Genomic DNA, 23,556 nt, shown 5'->3' with positions numbered 1-23,556 from the left:
GGGGTGGATCCAGGAGAGGGTGAGGTTTGGGAAGGGGTAGGGCCTCAACATGGTACAATGCCATAGAGTCCACCCTTCAAAGCAGCCATTTTCTCCAGGGGAGCTGATCGCTGTCGGATGGAGATCAGTTGTAAAAGCAGGAGATCTCCAGGCCCCACCTGGAGGCTGACAACCCTACTTGCTGGGGTTGCTATAAGTTGGTGGTAATTTGATGGCACATACATAAACATATCTTCTATGAAAATTCATATTTCTATTATATCCAAATATTGCTCCTTGCTATACATACCTTAAGATAATGCAGATAAATAAATAAATAAATAATTTAAAACCAAAACAGTTATGTTTTTATAAATCCCAACTTATTACTACCATTCCTAACCTTCTCACTGCTTCATGGCTGGGACTAAAAACCCATTAAACCCCACCCATAAAAGAAAGAAGGATGTTTCCTGTTGTTTCCCTTCCCCATCCCAGCTGGCTCCAACAATGGTATAACAGCTTTCAGTGACATGGTAAGGTAATGGGGAAAAAGGAGAGCAAACTGCAGCAAACATGCAGGAAACACTGCTGAATATATTGCCATCTCCTTATCCATCTAGAATATGCCCTTGTCTAGTCCAGGATTTAACCCCAGCTGGCTATGCTGGTGGGCTGGCATAGGGTAGAAAACAAAAACAGCTAAGCAGTGAGACAAGAAAGTAGAGAGACAGCTCTTTGCCCCAGCGCTTATTCTTACAACTGGTTTGTTGACCATGTACTACTTTTCTTCACATTACCTTTTGCACTGGAATGCCCTTGAGGAAATGGTTTTGAACCTTAATCCTGCCACAGCTTCACTGCTAACCCATGCTGTAAATGTAGTCTAAAAGAAATGGGGTCAAAGCTATGTAAAGAATTTTTTGAACCTTAATCCTGCCACAGCTTCACATGCTGTAAATTTAGTCTAAAAGAACTGGGGTCAAAGCTATGTAAAGAATCAAAAGAAACACTACTCTGCCTAATACATTGGGTAAGATACCGTTTTCACAAGCAATGTCTGCATCATGTAAATGCAAAGGGAGAAAGTCCTAATTATGTAATGTTACTGTGTGCAAAAGAAATAATGTCTGTTCTGCCTTTGAAACATTCCATCTAGACGGGAGAATTTGCCTTAAGCCAAAATAATGCTGCTGCACACAGAAGCATAACTGAAGGCTTATTATCTTTCCATGGCTAGAGGTGGGAGGATGGTAGCTGTATCACTCCTTGTCATGCAGGATCACTGGGCTGCACCCGCAGGTCACAGCTGCTGAAACTTCAGATAGTAATCTCTACACTGCCGGAAATAACAGGCACTCTCTTGAGGCTGTTTCTTCAGTATCAATCTGCCCTGGGGATGTTTGTAAACACTGGCATAAGGCAACTTATTGTGGAACAATCAATGTTTCATAAGCAGGCTTTTGCTGCTTGGTGTAAATGCTGCTTCCTCTGCTGAAACTACTTCTACAAATGAGGACTGAGAAGATGTAATTTAATTTTTGCTTGGAGGAGAAATCTTGTGTGTGTCGAACTGCAAGTCAAGCTGCAAAATGGTAATGGAGCCAATCATGCTTGCTTGAAGCAGCTCCAGTAAGCCAAGCTCACCTGAATATTCCCTCAGTCTTTTCGCCTCCTAGTTGCAGAACTTGCTGAGACAGCTGTGTTTGTACCCAAGGCAGCTTGTTATCTGGATACATGTCCTGCTGCCGCAACATAATTTCCTCCAGAGAACTGCCAAACAGCGAAGGGGTCACAATGGCATTCTTGGCATGGATTATCTCTTCAACTGTAGGTTTCCGAAGTCCCTATAAACAGAATAATGCCACCACCCATAACAGCAGGATGAGCCAATGGTCATACTGAATATTTCTAGCCTCTGCAAAGTGAAAGCATTTTGTATATGTTCTGCAGTGAGATAAATGAGAAAGTAAGGTGGAAGCCTCAAAGAGAAGAATGTTTAAGAATCTCATAAGGGAATCAGTGGTGCTAAAAGAAGGCAGACATTTTCGACAAAAAAATTAACAATCTTGGGCCATAGTTCTAGAATGTTCTCAAAGTTCTGCATTCTAAATTGTATTTCCTTGATGCTTACACTTGCTGCTAGTTATCAGCTAGAATTCAAGTCAAAATAAAACTCAAGTGTGTGATACATGTTAGAATCAACAAAGCAATACGTTATTAGCTGGCCATTCATAGGGGTACAGGGTTCTAACACAAGGTTCTTTGGGTTCAGCTTTCAGAAATATATACCGGCAGAGATTCCAGGGCAGGCACTGAGGTGCATTGTTCATAAAAACGTATACGGGGCACTGACTTTTTAAGGACAAGGAACTGAGGAATCAAACACTATAATTCTAAACTCATTATACCATGGCAGAGAGCCATTACTTTCTAAACTACATGTCAAAGCATGCATCTCTCAGGTTTCTCTTTCCAGCAACACAGTTCCAGGAGGAGAAAAAATATTAGAAACTGTGAAGTGATAGAGGTTTAAATACATAAACAGAGTGTGGTTAGTAAAGTAACATACTGTTATTAAAGTTAAGATTTTGTTGCACAGGACAGTTATACTTTCAGTCTCTCTTTAGCCAATATTCAGGGCTGACTCACATTATGGTTTTAACAGACATACATGTTGTGTGCCAGCTAAACCTTATAGTCTGAAGCGCAGACAGAGCTTATCCCCACACATTTACTGTATGAATATTCTTAAAAGGTGGCTTTAATTTTAACTTCTCTTCCCCCTTGAATCTTTCTGGGATACTAGTTTAAAAGGATAAAATCCAAAATAGAACATTTCTGGAGCTTTGTTTCCAGTTTCAGCACATTGTTGATTTCTGAATGAATGCCTTTGATCAATCTTGGATCCTTCCCACTGTCACAATACCGTAGCCAATCCTCCAAGAGCTTACAGAGCTCTTCTTACAGGGGCTACTGTAAGCTCTTGGAGGATTGGCCACATTAGGGGTGTGTCACTTAATATGCAAATGAGTTCCTGCTACAAAAAGAGCCCTGCCGGATCAATCTTGGATCCTTACCACTGTCACAATACAGGTAATAGCAGCAAGGTGCCCTAAAGTGAAAGAAATGGGGGAAGGCTTCACTTTAGACTACTAGATTAAAACATGCCAACTGCCTCACCTTTTTGCCTCCAGTGACTGCAACCTTTTGTAGCTTCCTGTAACAGTACCTGGCGTAAGTGCTGATAGGCAGACCTAATAGACAGAAATAAATACATTTGGGCAAAGTGGCATTGGAGAAAATGGCTCCTAGATCTGTCTAAAGGAGACCTCTCAAGTTTATCCCTCTCAACAAATAATAAAATGAACGTTATAGGTCTTACTTTTTGCTTTATTGTGCATTAAGCATCTTTCCATAAGATAGCACTTTTGTTGTAGGCTTGTTTCACTTTCTCAGGGCTAATGATATTGGCTCTATTGCAGTTTGGAGTGCTTTGAGAAACTTACTTGCATTGGTGAGAAAAATCATACTAACTCTCCTGATATCCATGCCATTTTTTTACCTTATTTTACTTCATTTTTAAATAACCTTTTTAGCAATTGAGTATTTCTCACTCTACCAGTCAAGTGCAAGACACATGTAGCCTTTTGCACTGCTAATGATCAGCCCCGTAGCCAGGAATTGGGGGGGGGGTGTTGCTGGGGCGCCCCCAATTAAAGCGGCACAATTTTAAGTCAGGTGCAAGTTCGACAAGTGAAACTTCACAGACATTCTCTGCCTGTCATGAGGCTGTCAAAAGTCACATGCAAGGCCTCCTCCCCGCAAAGCAGTAGAAGAGAAAAGGAGAGGGGGGAAGGAGCCAGATTCAGGAAGGGAGGGAGAGATCTGGAGCTGGTGAAGCACCTCCTCTCCTCCGCTGGATGCTGGCGAAGTGATGCTTCCTTAGTCCAGAGGCTGGTGCACATGGCTGTGCCTCTGCCCCCGACGGCTAGCACACAGGGTGTGGTAGGATTCCTCCTGCTCCCACCATATCATTTTCCAGCCCAGCTCCACTCCTTTGCGCCCAGTCACTGTCCTACCAGGCCTGCTGGGGGGTGGACCGGCATTTTGCAGAGTTCAAGTGCTGCGCCAACCCTGAATGCAGCAGTAAGTGGGGTAGGGAAGAGGAGGAGGAGGGAGGTTGGCCGGCCAGCCAGCTGGGCCTTCTTGGCCCCTGTAGCTTCCTCCCCTCCATTCCACCAGTCCTCAAGGAGCAACATTTCGAGCACAGCTTTATCTAATGGTTGGGGTTCCTTGATGGGTGCTTCCCAGGCTGCAGAACTTGCCAGCCAGCTGAGCCAGGCAAGCTGGCAGAGGCGCTGCCTGCACAAGCTGCACGGCACAGCGGGGAATTAAAGGGGGAGAGGAATTAAGGAGCTCGCTCTACTGAGGCCAGAACTGAAGGTGGAGCGCAGGTGGGGGACACAGCAAATTCGCTAGGGGGCACTGCCCCATGTGCCCCACCACTGGATATGGCCCTGCTAATGATTCAAGTGAACATTTATCCTCCATAACAGTGTTCTACATTTGTGAACAGTTTTTCTCTTTAAAAAATCATTTTAGGCTTTACATTTCCCCTCTGTAACGCTGGGTCACAGTCCCCCCCCCACTCCACATTTAAAACAAAAGCAGAACAGTGAATATTTATTTCAGGGACATCCTGCAGTGCTAGCCCTGGTTTCCAGCTCCCTTTTTCAAAATCCATTTTTGTTGTCCAGAAAAACTCTGAGAATGAGCTGCTACATATTGATGTCTATGTGCAGCAAAGCTGAAGAAGTCTAGAAATGACTGCAAGATTTTCACACAAACTTTTACATTTGCAATCCTATCCTCTAGTCTATTTTTATGGGCACAATTTCATTTTGTCCCTGAACAGTTAATATTAGTTGGAAATGGGTAACTGTCTAATTTCTTTCGATTATTGATCCTAACTAAAAATAACGTCCACTGTTTATCCTTTCACCTTCTGCTCTTTGCAATGGCATACAAGAATCTTTCTGTGCAACAGGCTTGAACCTACTTCTTTAGTAACTAAATTTAGTTCTCTAGGGCTCAAGAGTCCAATTAATCTATGCAACTGAGAACAGGAAACATCTCCAGTGCATATGCATTGTCTGTGTTGATAGGCTCTCACTGAAGCTGATTTGTTTTCTGACACATCTGGAGTCCTGAAGATAAAGTATGCTATTATGAAAGTAACACAAAGACCTGATCTGCAGTCTCTCTCAGGAATATGTATACAATTATTCTGGTGTTTGTTTTTTTATTTAGCTAGTATCAAATATATTAAGGAGCCTCACTAGTACATGTTTAATTCACATGGCAAATGGCTCCAAATGTCACATTACTTTTCCAGCTGACAAATGGTGTTCAGGAAGCACTCATAAAATTCTAAAAGAATTAAAGTGGAGTCCTATGTAAAGTCACACCCTTAGAGTTCCACCAAAGCTTAGAAGGATGTAACTCTATTTAGGACTGCACTGTCAGGGGCTGTTCAAGTTGTAAGGGATCTTCCCATTGTTTTGTGTTTGCATAGGTCTATTTCTCATTTTAGACAGGGGTCGTTTCGCAGAAAAAGAGCTAGGGGGACTCATTAGCATAACTCATTAGCATATGCCACACCCCTGACATCACCGGAAGTGTGTCATAAGGCAACACACCCTGCCCCCAATGGTCCCGGCCGCCGCCGCCAGCCTTGCAGCTCCACTGCCGAGCCCCATGAGGGGCCCGGCGGTGGACCTGCAAGGCCAGCGGGAGTGCAAGGAAGCCCCGTGAAGGTCCTCCCTGGCCCCAGGCAGGCAGGGGTGGGGAGAGGCAGGGAGGAAGCAACTTATCCTCCCTCTTCTCCTGCCTCCTCCTGGCTGAATGAGGGCCGGAAGCGGGGCGGCCAGAAGCAGGGGGCGGGGCTTCGTCATGTGCCCCGCCCCCCGTACCTCCCCCGGGGGAACTGCGATCCCCCCCGAAATGACCTCTGATTTTAGATATGGTGAACAAGAAATCTTTTCTAAACAGAAGGAGCTTAGCAGAAATAAGGGGAGAAATAAAATTTATCAATGAGGCAAACTGCAAAATCGTTATGTTCAGGGCCCAGAAAAAACAAAAAAAATGTTCCCTTTGATCCGAGGCGCTGGACTATGGGCTTCTGTGAATCAGGAAAGGTTTCTGAGCAGAACCTAACATCTTTGAAATAAAGTGAAGAGCTTGGGGGGAAAAAACCCTATCAGCATAAACTTTCTCAAGTTTTATTTTTTAATCAGCTATCACAGACTTGCTTCAGAACTGTCCAACTATAAGAAGAAGCCCAGCTACCATAAACACAGAGGAGAGATATAGCCAAATTAATATTTCTGCTGGATGCCCCCAATGTTTATAGTCAATAACTATTTCAGCTGGATGGAGAGATGTAAATGAGGTTGCACTCCACATAAATGAGGTTGCACTCCTATGCATATTTCTTTGTAAACATACCATGTTGAAATCAGTGGAACTTTCAAGTAAATTTAGTTAGAAATTATTGTAAATCATTAAGAAGGGCTCCACCTGATACTGCGTTCAAATTTTACCAGCAGCTGGTTTATATTTCTTTTCATTTCTGAACTGCTGATGTTTATACAAACCTTGGATCTGATTCTTCTAATAAGAAAGCACATACAACTGTACTTTAAGCTTTTTAAAAAACTGTTTTTAATCTGATCTGTAAAACTATTTATTGAGATGTTGTTGACCGCCCTGAGCCCTGTATAGGGAAGGGTGGTCTATAAATCCATAATAATGGCAGAAAAACACAAATCCATTACTGTGTTTCTTCCTTCTTAACCCCACTCATAACCCAATTTTTTGTTTACCTTCATCCTCTGTGTTTTGCTTCCTCTTTTTCCTGGATTTTGAGTTCTTTTTGTTTTTCAGATCCAGAAGCTCCTTAATGCGCTGGGTAACTGAAAATCAAAAGCATTGTTGATAGAGTGATGGCAAAAAAAATCATATGTTCATTGACCTCCTCCACTTTTACACAGTGAGCCATGGTAGACGGGGTGGTGTCTACTGACACATCGCTAAATCAGTTTTGTGCTTCAATACACTGGTCAGCAAAACATCAATATCAGTAAAATAGGGGTTCCCAAATTTCAGATTTTCAAAATTATTTCTCAAATTATTAATTTGACTAAACATCAGCTGAAACACATGGCATTCTTTGAGACCAGTCAGTAGTAGTAGGACTATGGCTTCTATTCATTTTTATAAAATCAGGTTAGGTATAAAAGACAAGGAAGCCTGCTCTCTGAACCACCTGAAGCCTCCTAGTTAGTTATTTCCTTTCAAGAAATTTCAGAGTGCCCAGCTACCTGGAAGGAAATACACTGAAACTCTCTTCACATTTCCCCAAAACTTTACTGTTGCATGAAGAATTTTTTAGAACTTTAGAGCAGAATTCCTTCAGCCCTCAAATTTATATTCAGTCAGTCAGTCAGTACCTTTATTGGCATAAACAAATTTATATTCTTGAAACAGAGCAAGATGAAAACAAATCCAGCAATTTTCCTTGGATAAGTCTGTCAGCTTTGTTGAAAATGTGACATATGTATTAGTAGTGATTTATATTCTATTAGATTTCAATCTATTTGATTCTATGGATCTTTCCACAGGCTGAGATCCTATGAACCCTTTTTTGTAAGTTTCAGTAAATACAGTAGAGGTTACGTGTGAGTAAATGTGCATAAAATTGTACCATTAAAGTTCTTACAACAGTTTCTCACAAATTTTTAAAGAGACTCGGGGTATGCTGGTACTTGCTGTTTTAAAAAAAATTGAAGTTAAACATTTTGACTTATTGAAACTCAAAGCCATTAAGTCTAACTTGTTGATATTGTGAAGATTTTTCTCTTTAGCTGATCATAATGGACACATGGGTTTGCTTTCTCAGAGAAAAGTAGATGACTTGGGTTCTAAGAAAACACCTGTTTCTTTGTGCAACCCATAGCCTTTTTCAACTTATCTGTTTGTTTTGATTTTACTGGATAGCTTTATCCTCACAGAAAACAATTCAGAAACTTCAACTGGCCGGAAATGTTTAGGTCCAATGACAGGAGCAATAATTTTGTGCATGTAACCTTTGTGCTAAAGGTGCTGCTCTGGTTACCAATTTGTTTCTGGATACAATTCAAGTTGCTAGTTGGGAACTTTATAGCCCCTTGCAACCTGGACTGTATTTCCCCATATTCACCTGTTTTGCTCCTTAGTTCAGCAAAGCAGGGTATTTTGGCTGACCCATCCCTTCAGGCTGGTTTGGTCTGCCACCACCTGGTCTTGGACTTTTGGGGGGGCTGCCCCATCACTGTCAAATAGTCTGCCTTATTTGGTCAGACAAGCCCTCACCCTTTTGGCTTTAAGAAAATCCTGAAAAATAGAACTTTTTAGGGGGGCTTTTGAAGGCAGTTGAGAGTTTTTAATGTTTAACTGGTTTGGCTGACTGGTTTAAACTGCAATTCTTATTACATATGTATAAGCTGTTTTTGGCATTTAACATATAAAGCTGTGATTTAGTTTTAGCTTCTTTTTTCTGTAAGTCACTTTGAGTCCCTATCAAAAAGGCTGTATGAAAGTTTCTAATTAGTCAAATAAATCAAATAAGCATTTACTGTCAGAACGTAATACAATCATTACCCTAACCATAGCCTATTAAAACTCCTCTTCACTTGCAGAACACAGTATTTTACAATAATAATAAAATAGATTAAATTTTCATTGTAAGTAGTCATGCTGGTAGGAAAAATTATTAAATTTATTTTGTCCAGACCAGGAAATGGAAGAAGAACCTAGCCCTGCTAAGCATGATTTCTGCTAATCTGTATATGCTATTGTAGTATAATGCATTTCAGGCATGTAGGGCAAAGAAACCCACAGCAGTGAGGCACTTACGATTTTCATCATTAACCGGACTGAGATGGCGATAGATGTAACCTTCCAGGTAAGACTGGAATTTGGGTGATGGAGAAAAAAAGGCCAGACTGATGGCCATGAGTTCCCAACCCCATGCCAGACTTCGATAACACATATTGTCCGTCGTCTGTCTGATTAGCTGTATGTACAGCTCATCCCGTAAGCCTTGAATGCTCCAGCATTTGGTGACAGTGATCAAGGCCACATGGTCCCTGTCCATCCTGGCTTGCCGGTCACCCATGTAGATTTGTACCAGTTTAAATAGTTCACAAGCTTCCTTTTTGATGGTGTGGTCACTGGTGATGAGCATTGGTTTTTTGATGGATCCACCATTCCAGGAGAGCATGTTGGCAATAGAGAGCCTTCGGCGAAAGATTCCCTGCGTGTGCATATTCAAATTTTTGGAAGCCCAGTCTGCCATGCTGGTTTGAGAGATGGGTTTCCGTATGGTGTGAAAGGGAAACTGATACCCCATGTTTGTGCCAGACTGGTCATTATTCTCTTGCTGGGAATCTGACTCTATTGCTCCACTCTGCAATGTAGAACAAAGAATAAATTGTGTGTGTGGGGGGACTTCAACTGCCCATTTCCCCCAAAGCAGAACAGCTCACTGATCACGTCCTGTGCTTCCAACGGAGCAAAAAGCCAAGTACCAACATCTGCACCAACCACTTGGGAAATCCAATCTCTAACTCCTTTTTATTTATCTAAAACCAATACCCATTCACTTTTCTTGTCCCACTGCCTCTGGAACTCAACCCAAATCCATCCTTCATGCTCTTTTCTAATGGGATTTTTCTAGTTTTTCCCTTACACAGTGTCTTTCTTACGTATCTGTCTCTGTACTAAACAGTATGAAACCTACAGTTCTATTAACCATCATTTTAGTTCCTCTGCCTTGGTTTCCACATGGTACAATGGCTCTGTGTGATATAGCTCTGCCAAAAAGGGTCATCTGGGGACAGGTAGACAACAGTACCAGGATTTGGGTCCTGGTATTGTCACAAGGGGAAAGGATGACCCTTTGTGCTGCTGAAATTATTCTTTTGCTGGACCCAACTAGTTGCCATCCCAGTGCATCAGGTTATAGCAATGGACCATGAGGAGCCCTCTAGAAATATCACTGTTCAGTATTGCTAGTTCATGTTTAAATTATAATCAAAATCTATGAACTTTTCTGTATTAAATCTGTAGTTTGTCTTTTTTTGTATGTCCTTTAGTAGGGAACCTTTATTATTTCCAATTTCTATTGTGATCTAAAATATTTTAGGTGATTTAAAAAAAAATTAAGATAAAAAGCTTTTTTTGAAATTATAAATAGCAATAGCATTCTAATAAAACAATTAGGAAACCTAACAATATTAGTTAGCCTGGCTGTCTGGTTTAGAGAGTTCAAACTGAGTTCAGAGGGAAGAGGAAGAGAGTCAAGAGATAATAAAATTTACAGGGAATTGACAAGGAACCTTTCCAATCAGCAGATATTGCAACAGAAGAGACATCTCGATTGAAACAATATGGATGAAATAGCATATAATTCATTGCTGGCTTGTGAAAGGCTTTGTTGATTCTCTATGGCAGTGCCCTTCCACCACACTTCCCAGCTTACTTGTGTTGGTACTGTTCTAAAAACTCCAGCTCAAAAGGTAATGTTATATTTGTATAGCATTTTCCCAACTTCGCAAGGTCAGGCAGCTGGCTCCCTACCTGTCTCTCCCTTATCTAGCCATGGTAGTCCATGCAATGGTCACCTCCAGGCTGGACTACTGTAATCTGCTCTACACGGGCCTGCTGCTGCACCTGACCCGGAAGCTTCAACTGGTCCAAAATGCATCTGCGCAGGTCCTTACAGGGACCCCTCACACAGCACATATTCAACCAGTGCTGCGTGAGCTGCACTGGCTCCCAGTGGAGCAGGGACCTACATATCTTCGGGACCGCCTCTCCCAGTATGCCCCTGGAAGAGCATTACGTTCAGGAAATAAGAACTTGCTGGTGGTGCCTGGCCTGTAAGAGGTCCGGCTGTCTTGACCAGGACCAGGGGCTTTTCAGCCCTGGCCCCTGCCTGGCGGAACGCTCTGTCGGAAGACATTTGTGCCCTGCAGGAGCTGTTACCTTTCCGCAGGGTATGTAAGGCGGAGATGTTCTGCCAGGCTTTTGGCTGAGGACAGTGACGGGACTTCTTCTAGCACTCTCATGTGGTTTCTCATTCCTCATAGCCCCTCCCCCAGGGAGGCCAAGGAGTTAGGATTTTCCGCCATCTTATGTATTGTGTATTTACTGTTTTTATTTATTGCTATTTATTTGACTGTTTTTAATGTAGTTGTATGTGACTGTATAATACTGTTGTAAGCTGCCCTGAGCCCTACCTGTAGGGAAGGGTGGCCTAGTAAATCAAATTTAATAAATAAATAATAAATAAAGTACCTGAACTCTGTTCCCTACACACTTTCCACCTGTCACTGTTAAAATTAGGGGTGTGCATTTGACATAAACCGAGACATTTATTATTTAAGCTGAATACAGATCAGAGGATCTGATCAACTACTGGTATAGCTGAACCCATATAAAGCCGGGTTGGGGTTTTTTGCTTTTATTCAGGTATATTCAGCTATACCAAATGGCTGGTGGGCTCTTCTTGTAGGTCGGTATAACCAAGCTGCAATAGGAGCCAACCCAGGATTGGCCGCGGCTGCAGGAGCTGAGAGCTACTATGCAGCCTCAGCTGGGGCTGGCTCCCCTTGCAGCTCAGTTTAAACTGAGCTGCAAGAGAAGCCAGCCCCAGTCGAGGTGGCACAGAGCTCTCAGCTTCCACCACATCAGTTGAGCCTCTCTTGCCTCCCTGCCGCACACAGATCCTGAGGCCAGCTTCTCCTGCAGCATGGTTTAAACCATGCTGCAGGAGAAGCCAAGCCAGTCCCAGGGTTGGGCTGGCTTTTTAAAAAATTCGTATTTTTCTTCTTGGGTCTATTGGACCCCCCCAAAAAATCAGGATTTCTGAAAAATCCTAGATCTGAATACCATATTGGTATTGGGATCCGGGATTTTTCGGAACTACCAAAAAAATTTTTGGGATCCAATAGACCCCAACTGAAAAATACCAGGCTTTTTTTTGCACACCCTTAGTTAAAATGGACAATTCTTAAATATGAACCATAAAAATTGTATATATTATTTACTTCCTGGACAAATCAGAGCAGGGTATGATTCGCTCTTGGATCTGTAAAAGGCCAAAGGTGTCAAACTTTTATTATGAGGATGTCTGAACTGTTTACATGTCAGATTGAAGCAAATATGAAGAATGTTTTAAGAGATTTTAAATTGATAATGGAGTATTATCTGAGTAATATGGGGAGGAAGAACAAAAGGGGAATGGGAAGAACAAAAAGTATAGAGCAGCTGACAGGCCATATTCTCCATGAGCCTAGACTTGTACCACAGGTGGCTCAATGGAGTAGGACATAAAAGTATTAAACTTAGCTGGTTAAGGAAACTTTGGGAGCAACAGCAACAGATGGCAGAGACTGAGAGTACACAGGCCGGAAAAGGAGAAAGCATGTCAGTGAGTGATAGGGCCCACTGATCAGCTGACTGGTAGATAATGATAATCTGTGTAAACTAATCAAAAGCCTGCCCAGCTCACTAACGGAGAGCTTCAGAGATACAACAACAAGTAGTTTCCTTATGCATCTCACAGGTTTATATAGCAACACACCTTTGAAAGAACTGTTACAAGGTCCACAGTGGCCTGTTGAGTGGTGAATCTTTTCCCTCTGGTCCCTGCCCGGTTCCTCTGTGATATTACGACATAATTGCCACTCACTGCCAGAAACTTTGCCATTACCACCAAATGACTACTGCTTGATAATAGAGATTACAAGCAGGGGACCTGCAAGGAGTTCTGGGACATATCTCATTTTTCCTTTCCCTATTTTTTTCTTTCCCTTTCCTGAAAACCCCCATACTTACTTACTTCTTACTTACTTCTCTCCTTCCCACCCACCAGCCAACCTACATTTGTCTTTGCCCACTTCAGGCTTCCCTCCTTCCCTATTCTTGGAAGCCTCTCCCTGGGAAAAGTCTGGCTGAGTTGCACAGTGCTGGCCACTGGGCCAGGCCCAGTTGCATGGTGGGGAACCTGCAAGGACTTGTATAGGGTACCTCATTTCCCCCTGTATCCCACACACTATTTCCTCTTTCTACCCTCCTGGCAACCCTCATATCCATACATGCTTCCTTCTCTCCTTCACATCCACCTACCCACCTACCTTTTATCTGCCCCCCCATCTCCACAATGGGGACTCAAAGGTCTGCCAAATCTTAATTTGAAACTCTAGCCACTATACCACACAGGTTTTCATGGAGTGGCTGCTGTTGAACAGTAACAAGCAGCTGGGCCTGATTCCAATGAGTTCTCATACAAAGGCCAAAACAGCCCTGGAAAAGGCTCTGCCTTTTCCGTCTGCTTCTTAATGACAGAAATCAAGGCTGGAAGGCTGGCAATACCATTGTGGTTGCCTAGCAATGACCACTGAGGACATCTGTTTCTTAAAGCTACAGACAATAATTTGTCATTTTGGAGGTTTTTAACTCCTGTGGTATATATATAGTTTAGATTCCAGATTCTTCTGCAAACCTGGGGCATTTTTCAGGTTTGTAGAAAGAATTGTCTTGTCTGTTCATGGCTCCAGTTTCTGGATTTAAGTATCCACAGATCTGGCCACAATGTGAATCAGATATCTTGATTATTAGTAAATACCTGGGATAATATTTGTGCTGAGTCCGACGAAGAAAGGTTTGTCTGACTGGCCATATTCTTTTCTAAAGAATCTATTTTTTCATAGGTTCTCTTCTGTCTCACGGTGTCTTGTTGTATCGCCGGATCATTTGAAAGGCTCCCTCTACTGTTCATCCTGGGTCTATACAGTGACCTATTACTAGAGGTCACATCGTCTCTTGAGCTCCTACTACTGCATTTTTTCAAGCGGTCTGATTGAAACTTGATTTTATTTCCCTCTGGCAGATTAGCATTTTCCAGCATTTCTGCATCTAGGCTACCTTTGCTCCCTCTGCAAGCAGCAGATCTGTTCACCACAGCACGCATCTCGGCAATCAGCTTATCATTCAGAGCACTCAGTTCACTGCTGCTGCCCACAGAACCGGGCCTTCCCTGGCCTGGAGCTTGCCGTCTCCCTTTTCTCTTTCTCAGGCTTGGAGAAGGCCCTGTTGAGTAGCCAGAATCTTGCTGACTTATAACTGTAGGGTATTCTTGAGTCTGAAGACTGTTCTGCCGACTATGGTGGGCCTCCATATTTTTAAGAACATTAGCTTCCAGGATTTTCCAAGAGTGCTTAAAGCTGTCCCTGGAACTCAGCTGTCCAAGCTGTGGTTTAGCAACGCCATCAACTATTGCTCCCATAGAGTGAGGACTTTTGGAAGACTGGTCTATGTTGACCATGTGTTTAATATATTCCCTTCCAACGGGGCTGTATTCTGTTGCAGAAGGATTTCTCACATGTTTTTTTCCAGCTTGGGGCTGCTGCATACTTGGATGTTGTAACAATTTAATTTGTTGAGGCTTCTTATTTAAGCTATTGCTTGGTGTTATTTGTGGAGTTGTCCCCTTCACATTTACGCTGCCAGTGTCCATATCTACAGGGGGCTCATCGTAAATTGGTGAATCAATTGATGGCTCATCGTAGATCGGTGCTGGAGTAGCATATTTGGGAGATGCAGGCTGTGATGCTTGAGTCTGACTCCCTGAAGGAGCCTGATAAGGGAGCTCATTAGTTAACACTAAACAAAACCCTCCATTCTCTGTCTTCTTAATTTGCATTGACTGCTTTGTTTCTACTGGAGCTGCTGGTTTTTGAGCAGATGGGTTTGGGGCTGAAGACTGAGGCTGGGCATAAAGAACTGGCTTTGGAAGCAGAGATTTCTGGCTGCTGGCTTCTGCACTGCCCTGCATCTGAAGTGAATTGCTTGAGGAAGAATTTACTTGTCTCAGACTGTTGACTTTGACTAGCATGGCTGCTTTAGTCCCTGGTAAAGGCTGCCACCGGGTAGGGGTGTCCCTGTAGAAACAGTAACACAATGTTTAGCAAAGGAAAGTAAAAACATATTGGAACAAAACAGGAGTCCAGTGGCCCTTTAAAAGATTAACAACATGTATTCTTTCTGGAATAAGCTTTCATGAACCAGAACTCCCCTCATCAGATGCAAACATATTGCTGAGTCAAATATAAAACGCAGCTATAACTTTTACCGAAATACTCAGGAGAACCTTCAAAATTCATGGGTTTAGAGATTCTGTTGCCAAAGGGGGTATTAGATCTTGGTTTAGTAACACTGTGCAAGCCAACTCCACTGTTCCTGTCAGACCTATTACACTTTGTAACTGGAACATAATCAGTTGCACCCACAAGAGGAAAATGCTGATCTCAGGGCTTCTGACAAGCCCTCCCTCTTTAACACTACAGAGCACCAGACAATGATTTTTAATTTTGTAAATGCTAAATAAAGCTTCTATAATTCTAAACCAACTTTTCATCTGTAAAGGGGGCGGGGAGACCAGAATTTGACCATATGCAGATTTCTGCTGAGAATAAGGAATGAAATGAATATTTTGGTCCCATTCTGCAAAGAACAAAACACTTGGCTGGTGAGCTTCATTTTCTGGCCATTTTTCCATCTGCCATATGCTCCCTTATTGAACAACAAGGAATCCAACAATTTGATGCCTGCTTGTTTCCCTATGTGCTACATGTTCTACTAAACCATAGCAACTAATTTTTTTCTTCTGACATTGCCTGATAATTAACAACAAAGGTGGGGCCTCCAGCTTTGCAAAGGTGAGTCATGGGAGAAAACTAGATTACAGATAGGAATGAATCTCTCTTTCACATCCAACATGCTGGAAAAGGGAGGGATTCGGTTTGCAACATTATAATGACCTGACAAAGCTAATGATATATGGAGAGAGGAAAAGAAGATTTCTCCCCCCACCCCATGCCGAATGCTGTAGATTTTCTAAAGCAGTGTGTTGGTGGCAGCCAAAGGCACATGAGGGTCAACCTGGGGCCAACTACAGAGATTCTCTTCAAAGCTATCAAACATGTTTGAGCCCAGTAACATGGATATTTCATACACCTTTCCGTATCTTCAGCCAGGAAAACAAGTCCTCTGGGCCAGCTCAAAATTAGTTTTTGTGCATGCGTGCGTGCGGGGGAAGGTTTCACAAGATGCTGTACAAAGGATCTCATCACCTGTCTATTAATGTATTGTAATGTAATGAGTCTAGACAGAAATGGTAAAATCAAATAAATGTAATGAAAATTAAGTCTTGCTAGAATAAGAAAAAAATTAGTCTGAAGCCAGACTAATGACAGTGCCAATCCTAGACATATGGCCTTAGAAGCCACATTACTGGTTCATCTCCTCTCTCTTGCAATGGAAGCTGTCTTCACTTGGACAGCTGGAAATGTCTTGTGAAAGCAAAAAAATGAAAAGACTAAGCGGAATTTCCAGAGGTCAAGATCTGAGGAGTCAGTGCTCTGTATAGCTTAGTGTCCCATGGCTAGTGGAAGCAGAAGAAACCAGTTGTGTGCAAATCTTAACTATGAAAACCTTGTGGGAAGGCAGTCTAGCTTGGTGTAGTGGTTAAAAGCAGCAGACTCTATTCAGGAGAACCGGGTTTGATTCTCCACTCCTCCACATGCAGCCAGCTGGGTGACCTTGTGTCAGTCACAGTTCTCTCAGAGCTCTCTCAGCCCCACTTACCTCACAGGGTGTCTGTTGTGGGGAGAGGAAGGGAAGGTGATTGTAAGCCGCTCTGAGACTCCCAAGTCGTCTTCTTCTTCAATAAATAAATTTTCATAATTCACTCTCTTGCTGGCCTGTATCCACATGCATGGAAGGCACTCAAAGTTTTTCCATGGTCCTCTTCTTTCCAGTAACCCCTTCTGTCCCCACCCTCCAATCATACCTGAGGTTCTAGGAACCACACGGAGTAAGAGTCACGGGGGCTGGGGCACTATACTGAGGAGGGGGCTGAAACTGCCACCTCTTCTCTTCGGTTAGCAGAGTTGTGCTTGGAAAAGACATAAAAAGAATAATTCCACCTTCTTGCCTCTACTTCCTACAACACACTGATCCATGAGAATATTCCTCCATGTGCCTCCCTTAACCCCAGGAATGATCTTTTTGGAGGTTAAAAAGGATAGCCAGAATAGAGAGGAATTTGAGAAAAATCAAGGTTTCATGATACAGGCCACTTAATTTGACTTTTTAAAGCAGAACATGGCTGTACCCAGGCTGCTTTATAAACTCTTGAAACAGCATGTGTCTCTTCCAGGGATATAACGTTGGGCCAAAATTTTCAGGGGCTTGGGAAAAGGGGGAAATCCAATAAAATAACCTGCCTGAAACAACTGCATACCCACCATTCAAATAACATTCTCCCTAATTTTTTCCTGTCTTCACCGGTCATGAAATAGGTGCTAGAATTCCATGTGGCTGGCTAGTTAGTGGACAACAGGTACAGTGTGTGAAAGGAACAGAAAGAGAAATGTGTAATTTTATTACAGAACTGACACATTTTGAGAGACAACAGTGAAGGGGAAGCAAAACTGCTGGAGAGGATCTGGCTGCTATCCTGTCACACAGATTATTGTGGATTGTGATGGTACAAAAATGGTTGTCCTTCATAGCAAAGATTTCCACTGCCACATCAACCCTGAGATATAATCCAGGCCCTTACTTAAGTTTATACTGTCCCCGCTAGCTCCTAATGAGCTTCAACAAATCATGAGATGCTACAGCAATGCTATTTGCCACTTGTCTAGAACTAAGCACCATGGCAAACTACACTTGCCCACCTTCTCCTCACATCCAGAGCACTGCAATACATTTCCCAGGTTCAGAAAACAAAGTGCGGTGATTATTTGTCTTTTCTACCCTAAAGACCCAGAGCACAGAAACAGAACAACAGCAGCAGAAATGGTCAAAGTAGTGGCTCAACTGTTGAAAGCCAGAAGAAGCAGTAGTAAAAAAAAGGGAAGTCCAGAGTTCAGATGCCCGAAAATCAGATGCTGAGACCTTGCCAAATTGTACGCCAGAAGCCAAAGTCATGAGGAAGTCCACAGGTCAGAGTGCCAAAAAAGAAGTAAAGACTATGCCAAAGGGTAAACCATGAGCTGAGCTGATGTGGGAAGCAAGGGTCAGTAATCAGAAAATTAGCAGGAACAAACAAAACACAGGGGAAATCACTGAAAACTATTGATCAGACAAAAAGCTTTCCCTTTAGGCTTTATAGTTGTTTCCTGCCCCAGTAAACCAATTAGCTGTGTTCATGAGTAAAGCCTCTTTGAGGCTGCTAGTGTAACCCCTAGCTAGGAATTGAATGAGCCAGGAAGGGGAGGAGCCTCTAGATGCAGAAGGGTGCAGAATGTGTGGAAAGCCGATGAGGGATGCAACACTGCCCTTTGTTTAAGGTAACTGTGATTTATGGATGGAAATTGGTGAGGGAGGGAGACTTTTGTTCTAAATTGTAAATTCTAGAATTATTGTTTCAGGGCTGTGTTATCTAATGGGGAGTTCATTTGGGACCTTCATCTCGGAAGCCAGTGCACAATTTGGCTAGGGTTGCCAGGTCCTTACCATGTTCTTGTGGGGGGTTTCCCTTCTTCATCCAAGACTTTTTGGCACACGTGAAGCATGCATGCCGCAATGATGTCACCATCATTGGTGACAACATCACGCAGGCACATTGCAGGGAATGCTCTATCATTTGAGGGGAAAACCTCTACGGTAACCAGTTTTTCTCAAATGATAGAGCCCCCCCCCCCCAAAGTACCCTGCGTGAGGACGTCACCTCTCGGTGACATAGCACTGCGCACGTTGGTGCGGATTGAGCTGCTCAGAGGCGGGTCAGCTCAATGGTGGTGAGGAACCCCCCGCCCCCAGCAGGGGATGGCAACTCTATGTTCAGCTAGAGACTTCTTGGGCCACCAAGAAGAGGAAAGATATGGACTTGGGGGGTGGCAAGCTGTGAAGGAGGGAAAAGTTAATTTTTTTTACTTTAAAATATCACTCTTCTATTGTGTTACTAAGTTCTATGTTTTTGTTAAGTGAAAAGTAAAAGTGTTTTATTCATTTAAATTATTGCAAGATTCATTCCAAGTTCTGCTCCACAGAACCCACAAGCTGAGGTTACACTAGCTTCTTAGGGCAGCTGGAACTGGCTCACAACTACCTGCCATATGGGGCAATAAAACTCCAAATCCCTGAGTCACCAGTTCAAGTCACCACAGTTCCTTACAAAGAGCAAGAGAATGGCCATTGGCACTTACCGTGAAGGGTCCTTCTTCTCTGAGGTCAGGAGGACATCTTTCCCCCCCTTCCTCTTGGCGCCTTGGGAATAGCCCAGCCCCTCAGTTCCGGGACTCTGCAAGCCATAAAATGCTAATTGAACTAATTCTCCTGTGAAAAAACAGACAACACTGCTAACAATAATAAGTAGAAGCAGGGCTACTTTGGGGCAGGAACGCACTGGAACGGCGTTCCTGCTGGCTTCTGCGTTGGCCATGCCCAGCTCCCAGCAGCCCTCAGTTGGGCTGCCTCTTTCTTCCGGAGCCAGCACGCATTGCCTCAGCCAGGAAGGTAAGGAAGCTCCAGGTTGCTCTGGGCTGGGTGGCAGAGACTGCTTTCGGGGCGGTGGGGGGATGGCAGAGAGGCCCGCAGGGACTGCTTTTAGGCTGGTGAGAGGCTTCAGAGAGCACCCAGGCTGGCCGCGGCAAGCCTGGGGCTCTAATGAGGCCAGAGAGCGACTGCTTTCAGGGTGGGGTGGGGACGGCAGAGAGACCGGAGGGCTGGTAGGGACTGCGTTTGGGTGGCAGTGTTGGGGGGGGGGCTTCAGAGAGCACCCAGGCTGGCTGTGGCTAGCCTGTGGCTCTGATGCTTTCGGGGCAGGGGTGGTGAAGAGGCCGGCGGGCTGGTAGGGACTGTTTTTTTGTGTGAAGGAGGCTTCAGAGAGGTGAAGAGGCCGGCACGCTGGCAGGGACTGTTTTTTTTGGGGGGGGCCTTCAGAGAGCACCCAGGCTGGCTGTAACCAGCCTGTGGCTCTGATGAGGCCAGCGGGCTGACGCTGACTGCTTTCGGGGTGGGGGGCGGCGAAGAGGCCGGCGGGCTGGTGGTGACTTCTTTCAAGGCATCGGAGAACTCCCCCCCCTCTCTCTCACACACACTTACACACTTAGTGTGAAATTGACACTTACGATGGGGCAAAGGGAAGAGCCAATGTGCTGCAGCAGCTAGTGGGAAATCGGCCTGTGTACGTGTCTGTTTCTCTGTATGTTTCTCTCTCTCTGTGCCGGGTTTCAATACACGTGGATGTGTTGGCTTGGGTTTCTATTGGTGGGTGCGCGTGCAGGGAAGCAAGCAAGAGCCGGTGTGTGTGTGTCCCGTCCTGTTACTGAGGGAGCTGCTGTCTTTCTCCACCCCCATTTAACACCACTTGGTAAGGAGCACGCAAGTCCCTCTCACCACTGCCCAGTCCCGATGGTGTCTGCTCTAAAGTGCATGGGAGATCAGGAGTCTTTTGCCTCCAGCTCATAAAAGTGGAGCAGTCTCCAGCTCTTTCTGTGTGTCATTAGTAACCTGACACCTTTTGTGTCCAGGGAAAGCCCAACCATCATGCAAGAAACTAGGAGGCTTTTCCGCCGCTCAGAGCTATGGGCTTTTCAGCCTCTCAGAGCTGTGCCATGAGGACCTGAAGGGATCACGCTTTCATAGACAATGTGTGGTTTAGATACACCCCACCCCAGCTTTTTATACTGTTTGTTAAGGGTAATCCAAACTGCAAAGGCCATCAGAGTTTCTGTTCGGGTCTTGGTTTCTTTTCAGCCTTCTGTGCCTCCCAGTAGACAGCATGTGTGTTTGTATGACTTGGTAGTTCAGAGACTTGAATAGATAATATTGTGTAGTTTACAGAAGCGGTGCTTTCCAAGAATTTAAATTTGATCGTTAAAATTGCTTTCCTATTAGCTTTTTTTGTTTTTCTTAGGTTTATCTTTGAGTAGTTAAGCAAGGGGGGGATCCATGCTTGTGAACATCCATGTGATTGTATGTTCTTGAGTGTTTCTGCTGAAGGAGGCAGCAGCATATGAGAAGACACATCAAGACCGCCGAGGTAAGGCGGCCCATCGCACCGATGCAACAGCAGCTACTGATGGATCTGATGAGGAGGAAGTGCTGCAAGTTCATCTCCCATCTTATCGACCACCACATCCATTGGGCTCATCCTTGGACAAGGCCTCCTTGTCCTACGCCAGCTGCGGGGAAGCGCATGAACATCGGACGTGCTGGTTCCAGGACACCTTCTGCCGGTCTTGCAACAAGCAAGGCCACATTGCCCGTTTCTGCCACTCCCAAGGACAGCACAGAGGAATGTTCGTCCACCAGGAGTCTTCTGAACTACATACCATCGTGACCCACCACCAACAGCACCAGGTATTGAACTTGCCCCCAGATGGCCCTAACAAAATGCATGTCATGGTCTTGATAGAGGGGTCCCCCTGCAGAATGGAATTGGACACGGGTTTGTCCTTTTCCATTATTTCCTCTGACACACTGCATACTCTCTGCCCATGGGTGGGTCCTCCTACAAAAGCCCCAGGGGTTAATGTTATGGAACTTTAACAAAAACCAAGGTTGGGGCAAGTTCAGAGTGCGCTATAAGGATTTTAATGGACTGTTAGACGTTGGTGGTGGAGGGTTGGCTCATGAGTCTGCTGGGCCACTCGTGGTTTGGAATGAGAGGTCCCAGAGTGGAATGACAGCCCCTGGGGGTAGCAGGAGTGTTCTGTGACTAGAATGAGAGACCACAGAGTGGAATGACAGGGCCTGGGAGTAGCAGATGTGTTCTGGGACTGCAATTAGAGACCACGGAGTAGAATGACAGCCCCTGGGGGTAGCAGGGTTGGTCTGTGACTAGAATGAGAGAACAAGGAGTAGATTGACAGTGCCTGGGGGTACCAGAAGTATTCTGGGAATGGAATGACAGGCCCCAGAGTGGAATGACAGCCCCTGGAAGTAGCAGGAGAGTTCTGGAACTGGAACGACAAGCCCCAGAGTGGAATGATAGCTTCTGAATATAGCAGTAGTAGTCTTGGACTGGAATGAGAGGCCCCAAAGTGGAATCGCAGCCACTCGGGTAGCAAGAGTGTTCTGTGACTGGTGACCACGGAGTGGAATGACAGTGCCTGGGCATACAGAGTGGAATGACAGTGCCTGAGGGTACCAGAAGTATTCTAGGAATGGAATGACAGTCCCCAGAGTGGAATGACAGCCCCTGGAAGTAGCAGGAGAGTACTGGAACTGGAATGACAAGCCCCAGAGTGGAATTACAGCTTCTGAATATAGCAGGAGTGGTCTTGGACTGGAATGACAGGCCCCAAAGTAGAATGACAGCCCTTTGGGTAGCAGGAGTGTTCTGGGACTGGAATGAGAGACCACAGTGTCATTCCACTCTGCAGCCTGTCATTTCAGTCCCAGAACACTGCTGCTACCCCCAAGGACTGTCATTCCACATTGTGGTCTCTCATTCCAGTCCCAGAACACTCCTACTATCCCCGGGACTGTCATTCCACTGTGGGGCCTGTCATTCATGTTTCAGAATACTCCTGCTACCCCTAGGGACTGTCATTCCACTCTGGGGCCTGTAATTCCAGTCCCAGAATGCTTCTGCTACCCCATGGGTCTGTCATTCCACTCTGGCGCCTCTCATTCCAGTTCCATAACATTTCTGGTACTGTACTGTAATGTATTTCAATGGAGCACATGCAAGTCAGTTGGCATTGCTGGCTCCCATTATTTCCAATGGGCCTTCAAGTGTTTCCCATTGTTTCCAGAGGGCAATCCTGTCCTTCCTTTTAGTACATCCCGTTCTTATGTTCTCTGAGCGTGTCTCTCTCTCCCTCTGTCCCTCTGTGTGTGTGTGTCTCTCTCTGTCTGTGGTCTAATATGCTAATGAGCTGTGCTGTCAGGGGTGTGGCCTAATATGCTAATGAGTTCCTGCTGGGCTTTTTCTACAAAAAGAGCCCTGAGTAGAAGTATAATACAGCTGCCACCAGTACCTCCCCTGAAAGGTAAGTGGCATGACAGTAAGGTCACAGCAGGAGAGAAAATAGTTAAGAAGAGATCAGCACCAACAAGTAAAAGAGATGATGATGAAGGATGACCTCCTGAACTCAGAGGAGAAGGACCCTTCACGGTAAGTGCCAATGGCTGTTCTCCCTCTGAGGTGGAGGACATCTCCATGGGACCTCCCAGTGCAGTGTCCCTCATTTGGGTGGGTCATCATTGTCAGCCGAATTCAGGATGTACTGGAGGACTCGTCTTCCAAACGCTGTGTTGGCTGAGGCAAACGTGTTCAATTTGTAATGCTTGTCGAGCATGGAGATGGACACCCAGGTCGCTGCTCTACATACTTCATCAACTGTCACCCGGTTGGCAAAGGCTGCATTGGTCGAGGTGCTTCTCAGTGAGTGTGCTGTAATCCCTTGCGGAACATCCAGTCCTGCCGCCTTATAGGCCTCTGAGATA

The 23,556-nt window shown here is 44.6% G+C and overlaps 1 protein-coding gene across 1 annotated transcript in view; it reads right to left on the bottom strand.

Annotated features, from left to right (window-relative positions):
- LOC107107870 (rho GTPase-activating protein 39-like) overlaps nucleotides 1-23,556 on the bottom strand; it is a 126,290-nt gene that overhangs the window by 5,620 nt on the left and 97,114 nt on the right. Inside the window, exons 3-7 of the mRNA XM_015408230.1 lie at nucleotides 13,715-15,029; nucleotides 8,938-9,490; nucleotides 6,867-6,956; nucleotides 3,163-3,236; nucleotides 1,627-1,826 (exon numbers count right to left, since the gene is read on the bottom strand). Coding sequence (XP_015263716.1) covers nucleotides 1,627-1,826; nucleotides 3,163-3,236; nucleotides 6,867-6,956; nucleotides 8,938-9,490; nucleotides 13,715-15,029 — 2,232 coding nt within the window. The remainder of the gene's footprint in view (nucleotides 1-1,626; nucleotides 1,827-3,162; nucleotides 3,237-6,866; nucleotides 6,957-8,937; nucleotides 9,491-13,714; nucleotides 15,030-23,556) is intronic.

Source organism: Gekko japonicus, unplaced genomic scaffold (genome assembly GCF_001447785.1).
Source record: "Gekko japonicus isolate JY-2015 unplaced genomic scaffold, Gekko_japonicus_V1.1 scaffold211, whole genome shotgun sequence".
NCBI lineage: Eukaryota > Metazoa > Chordata > Lepidosauria > Squamata > Gekkonidae > Gekko > Gekko japonicus.
The sequence above is the reverse complement of the archived record's forward strand: the minus strand, read 5'-3'. Positions and strand labels throughout refer to the sequence as shown.